This window comes from Rosa rugosa, chromosome 4, assembly GCF_958449725.1.
Source record: "Rosa rugosa chromosome 4, drRosRugo1.1, whole genome shotgun sequence".
NCBI lineage: Eukaryota > Viridiplantae > Streptophyta > Magnoliopsida > Rosales > Rosaceae > Rosa > Rosa rugosa.
This window is the reverse complement of record NC_084823.1, coordinates 12,924,794-12,930,793: the sequence shown is the minus strand read 5'-3', so window position 1 is coordinate 12,930,793 and position 6,000 is coordinate 12,924,794. Positions and strand designations below refer to the sequence as shown.

Here is a 6,000-nt window from a genome sequence, read left to right as displayed (position 1 = left end):
GGTGGAGAAGATGAAGATTAATGTTATCAAATGAGAAATTAAGTAATCTTTCTATTTACTTCATTGGTTATTTATTTATTTATTGATTTTTCCTTTACAAATTTAGATTTTAGAAAATTAATATACTCAGTAGTCATTTTACACTTGGGTAATATAGTCTTTTAATAATTCAAATGTTTGTAGACTGAACTAAGAAAATGATAGGGTGACAATAGACGCACACGAATTTTAATTTCTTCTAACATGATGATTGCTACGACAGACACGTAATAATCCTGGACTCTCGAATAATAAGCCCTTCCAGAGTTCTAGACTTTAATATATACCCTTCTGGCTTTCTCCTAATATCTCGTTGCAGTGATTATTTTAATCCAAAAGCGTCTAACAGAAGTTAACGTAAACTTGAACGCTCATATTTTTGTCAAAATTATTCCCAGTTTCCCAGTATAACTATAACCATAAATACGGGGTTTCCTTCCCAATCCTATCCAAATTCATCCGAATGAGATCATCCAAATCTCTTTTTTCATCCTTATCCAAAATCCCCTATTTAATACAGTCTTTATATAAAATTTTCCGTTCCTGAATAACTTTGCATATTATTATTCAATTTCTTGAATTTCACTGTGAATCACAGCTTGGTGCAATGGCAGATTATTCTTTGCCTCAAGACTCTTACTTTCTTGGGTTTGACAGCTCTACCCAGTAAGTTATCAATCCCTCACTCTTCTACTTGGTTTTCATTTGTTTCTGATCAGAGATCAGACATGCCCACATCCCCAATTTGAAATTTGGTTTGTTTATGGTTCTGGGTTCTCATAGTTTCGCTCACAGTAAAGTTAATGATGAGCTGATGATTCTGTATACCCTTTATATGTCTTTGTTTTCAATATGATCACAAATGCAAGTAGATATATACAAATGTGATGCCACAGTTACAATCACAGTAAAGTTAATGATGAACTGATGATTCTGTATGCTCTTTATATTTCTTTGATTTGAATATGATCACACACACATTTAGATATAAACAATGTAATGGCACAGTCAAAATGCAAATGGTACATGTGTGTAAAAATCTATGTGACATTAGCCATAACAGAGTCTAGGAGTTCCTTTTCAAATGGAGACAGCCCTTCTCAAAATATGAAAGAATAATGTTTTCTACAATATGGGAAACAGGTATGGGAGAGTTTTTGTTTTTTTTTTTATAAGAATAGGTAGGTATGGGAGAGACTTGGAAGTCCCTTTAATTGCCCTTTTCGGATGTGGGAATGGGAACCCTTTTTTGCCTGGTCAATAAATGGCATGATCATCTTTTTCTTTGCAGTTTAAGGGATTATTCTTTGTTCCTGATGATTTGATTTATATATGAGATCTGATGCTCTGTATCTAAATTGGGTCAAACTTGATTTTTATTTGTTTTGCTTTGTACTCGAAAGGTCGCTGAAGGCAACTGTGCTAGACTCCAATCTCAACATTGTTACGACAGAGCTTATCCAATACGACACTGCTTTGCCCCATTACAACACCAAAGATGGAGTTTACCGAGACCCCTCGGTTGATGGGAGAATAGTTTCACCCACCTTGATGTGGATAGAGGCTCTAGATCTCGTACTTGATAAACTTTCAAAATCTAATTTAAATTTTGAGAAGATTGCTGCTGTTTCTGGTAGTGGGCAGCAACATGGGAGTGTCTACTGGAAGAATGGGAGTTCTTCAATATTATCATCTTTGGACCCCAAGAAGCCATTGGTGCATCAGTTCAATGATGCTTTCTCTGTTAAGGAATCGCCGGTGTGGATGGACAGCAGCACCACAGCACAGTGCAAAGAATTAGAGAATGCTGTTGGTGGAGCATTGGAGTTATCCAAACTGACAGGATCACGCGCTTATGAAAGGTTCACAGGACCACAGATCAAGAAAATATTCGAGACACATCCTGAAGTCTATAACAATACTGAGAGGATCTCCCTTGTTAGTTCTTTCATGGCATCTCTTCTAATCGGGGGATATGCATCTATTGATGAAACTGATGGTGCTGGGATGAACTTGATGGATATAAAGAAAAGGGCCTGGTCTGAAATAGTATTAGAGGTCTGTCATTTTAACATGAAATTTTTATTATTCTTTTTTTTTTTTTCAGTGATCATGCTGAGTCTGGTAATCATTGTTCCAATTTAATTAATTTTCTTGGTGTATGTTTATTGAAGGCTACTGCCCCTGGCCTGGCAGAAAAACTTGGAAAACTGGCCCCTGCACATGCTGTCGCTGGTCGTATTGCCCCCTATTTTGCGGAGAGGTTAGTGGCAGTTATTTTTTTTTTCTTTTTTCTTTTCTCCTTTTTTTCAGGCAGTTGTGAGGTTATTGATGTCGTTTATTATGTTCTTGCAATTTCACCCTTAGAAATTATGGTTATAGATCCTTTAAAATTGAAGCTACCCCATGGATTTGGGTCACCACTGTCGTTTTTTTTTCCCCTTGATCCCTCATATTTACCCATAAGGAATGTCGATGATGATTTAAAATTTTAGTAACATAAAGAAAATGTGGTATTGAGATAATGAGGAGTACATTTGATGTTTGAAAGAAGAACGCAACAGTCCGCTTTTATACTCTTATGTTTTTCCTTTGTGTCTTAGGGTTGTGACTCATTAATATGCAATAATTGTATCCTGTATGAATTTCCCTTTCAAAATATAAGCTGGGAAATGCGGATGAAAAGGGAGTTTGTCGTTATAAAAAATGCAGGCAATAATTTTCTATATTAAAAAGAACTACTCTCTGTCGTGATTTTAGACACCAATTGTATATTCATGTGTACTTACTGTCTTAGTCTCTCTTTTCAGATATAAGTTCAACAAGAATTGCTTGGTTATTCAGTGGTCAGGAGACAACCCTAACAGCCTTGCAGGTGCCTGATTTTCTTATTTTCCTAAGTGGATCCTTTAAATCACTTCTTCACGTCACTAGTACTCTAATTATCCAATGAACTGGTGAATGTCTTTAAAATTCTGCTGTAGTTTATGCTTCATTTGGTAGAGGCTTTCCTATGTTTTGGTTGGTTCTTAACTTATCAGTGCAAGCACCTTTGATGTGCAGGCTTAACACTAAGTACCCCTGGGGATCTTGGATTGAGTCTTGGCACAAGTGACACTGTAAGTGGAAGTAGTAATTCTTAGGGTCTGCTTGGGTTAAAGTCTTTGTTTTTTGTTCTCTTATTTTCTTGTAATTAAAGGAATGAAAGTGGAGAATAATAAGAGCGATAGAAGAGAGATGAGACTTGTTTGAGAGAAGGAGAACAAATACTAATAAAAATATATGAAAGCAATTTCAAATGGCTTTTCAGTTTTTGTTTTCTAAAGTTATTCTATGTCTTCATGCTCTCCCCTTCATCTCTCTTTTGTCTGTCATATTTTCTTTCCTCCTCTTTTAATAACAAACAAAAACAAAAACAAATTTACCTCACAGGATCCATTGTCATGCCAACTGCATTATCTTTTAGAGCATAGGGCAATGTATTTTTAAAAGTTTCATTCAGTAAAAGTATGATATCTCATGAGTCATGATCAGTATTTCAAGTGTTTCCTTATAGTGACTATTTAAGCTTCTGTGTCTCTGCATTCTTAGTGATTTCCTCTGTTGTAATTTTCCTATTGCTGTTGCTCAGGTCTTTGGGATTACTGATGATCCTCATCCTGGGTTGGAGGGACATGTTTTCCCTAATCCTGTTGACATAAAAGGCTACATGGTAATGTTGTGTTACAAGAATGGGTCTCTAACTCGTGAAGGTATGTGAGATTCAATTCAAGTTGCAATATACCTTGTAGTTTCCTAGTATGACCTGAATCTCTGTTATAGATATTCGCAACCGCCATGCACGTGGTTGTTGGGAAGATTTCAGTGGGAACCTTACACATACGCCAGTACTAAATGGTATAGGTCTTATCTGAGCTTCTTTCTTTCTGGAGTTATTGTTATCTATTCTCCATTTTACATAGTGGTTTCTGCTATAGATGGGAAGATGGGTTTCTACTACAAAGAGCATGAAATTCTTCCCCCACTTCCAGGTTGGGTTCTTTTCATAATTATTTTCTCTAATAATTTCGTCGCTAATGTCTGTCCATATTAGGCATATTTTTGTGATTAGCCTTATTTCCTGTCTTGGGTTTCTCTAAAAGATTCTCCGGTTTCAGCCTAATAACAATTGTGCCAAACCTAATTTGACTAAATGGCTGGTTCTTAATTTTTCTTTGGGAATTACATAGGCTGAAACAGAGGCTAAAAATCAAATCTATAAGGGAGGTTTAACTCTACACTGTGGCTTCCATGGTTGTTTGCTTGTGGTCTTGTTTTTCTTTTCTGTTGAAAAAGGTGGTAACCTTTCTGCATTGCATGCTTAATCAGCCTTTTAACTATTTAGCTCTATAATTCTATCACAAAAGTAAGAAGTAAGAAGCAAGAAGCTAGAAATAACTTCGGTTTATGCTTCCAGTTGGTTACCATTGGTACGTTCTCGAAAATTTCACGGGTGATACTTTGGAGGGTGTGAGTGTACGTGAAGAGCAGCAGGAATTTGGCCGTTCTGCTGAGGTTTGTACTCATAAATGGTTATGGTTCAGATAGGTAGATGATATCTTACATAACTCTTCCTAAGAAAGACTTTTTGCCAGTGCCGAGCAGTAATAGAGGGACAGTTCCTGTCAATTCGAGGTCATGCAGAAAGATTTGGAATGCCTTCCCCTCCAAAACGAATAATAGCTACTGGAGGTGGGTCTGTAAATCGCCACATCCTGGGCATAGCAGCAAATATTTTTGGATGTGAGGTCTACACAGTTGAAAGACCTGGTAAGCGTTGTACACCTTTTGATGTCTTTCCTATTTTCAAATGAAGTGCCAAATCTCTTTATATCTGTATCTAGGATACTCAAATGTGTACATCATTAGTTCATTACTAAAACTACTTCTCAACCAAGTTTATCTCATGGATCGAATGGATCGTCCTTTTTTATGCTGATTATAGCTTTGTTTTACACCATTCATTATTAGCTTGATGGGGTAATCACTTGGTCTTCTTTACAGATTCGGCTTCTCTAGGAGCTGCATTGAGGGCTGCTCACGGTTGGCTATGCAGCAAAAAGGGTAGTTTTGTGCCCTTCTCCTGCGTGTACGGGGATAAGATTCAGAAGACATCTCTCAAATGCAGACTAGCGGCGATTCCAGAGACACATTTGGTCCCCAAGTATGGGTTGATGATGAAGAAGAGACTTGAAATAGAGAACCTCCTAGTTCAAAAACTGGGACGATTCTAATAGTTCGGTTGGTTTATGGTGTTTTGGTCTGGAAACTGGGATTCTTCAGATTGCATTGCGTAAAGTACCAAAAGTTATTTTCTGATCTTTCATAATTTCTAATTGATGATATTTGAAATATAAATTTCTGAATTTATTAATAGTCTATGGTTTTGCGTGTTTGAAAGATCCATTACATGTGACGTATTAAACACAAGAAATAGAAAAAGGTTTTAGCGGGAGAAGCCGAGAAGCTGTTTAGTTTGCTCGAGTTCCTCATGTTTAATTAATACAACATTGTCAACTCATTTCTGTTTCAATCTACATGCAAATGGCTCTAGTATATAATCAGACAATGAAATACATTGGTCTATACGAAGGCAGTAAAAGAGTGTACCAAAAAACCTTCCGATTTTCTTCAATATTATTAAGGGTTTGGTTTTGCTTACTCCAATGCGTGACACCAGACCCAGGCATTTGCAGTTTTGCTTACCTATTTGTTTTATTGATGCTACTCAGAAAATCAGAAATATGCGCATAACTGGGTGACAATCAGGTCTAGTTATGGTTCTTGCTTGACATTAATGTTAATAATGAAGCCCAAATCCAACATTCAATTCAGTTTTTGAAAGTTCATCATTAACTAAATTAGATAGTGAACTTCAACTAAATTAGATAGTGAACTTCAACATTCAATGTGAATGTTGTT

General features: G+C 36.4%; 1 protein-coding gene across 1 annotated transcript; it reads left to right on the top strand.

Annotated features, from left to right (window-relative positions):
• The first annotated feature begins 339 nt into the window (after positions 1 to 339).
• On the top strand, positions 340 to 5,459 carry LOC133745868 (xylulose kinase 2-like). Its single transcript, XM_062174031.1, has 11 exons — positions 340 to 705; positions 1,443 to 2,097; positions 2,214 to 2,302; positions 2,850 to 2,914; positions 3,103 to 3,158; positions 3,671 to 3,791; positions 3,862 to 3,936; positions 4,017 to 4,070; positions 4,496 to 4,593; positions 4,674 to 4,848; positions 5,083 to 5,459. The coding sequence occupies exons 1-11, from the start codon at positions 647 to 649 to the stop codon at positions 5,310 to 5,312; spliced, it is 1,677 nt and encodes a 558-aa protein (XP_062030015.1). The 5' UTR covers positions 340 to 646; the 3' UTR covers positions 5,313 to 5,459.
• The last annotated feature ends 541 nt before the right edge of the window (positions 5,460 to 6,000 follow it).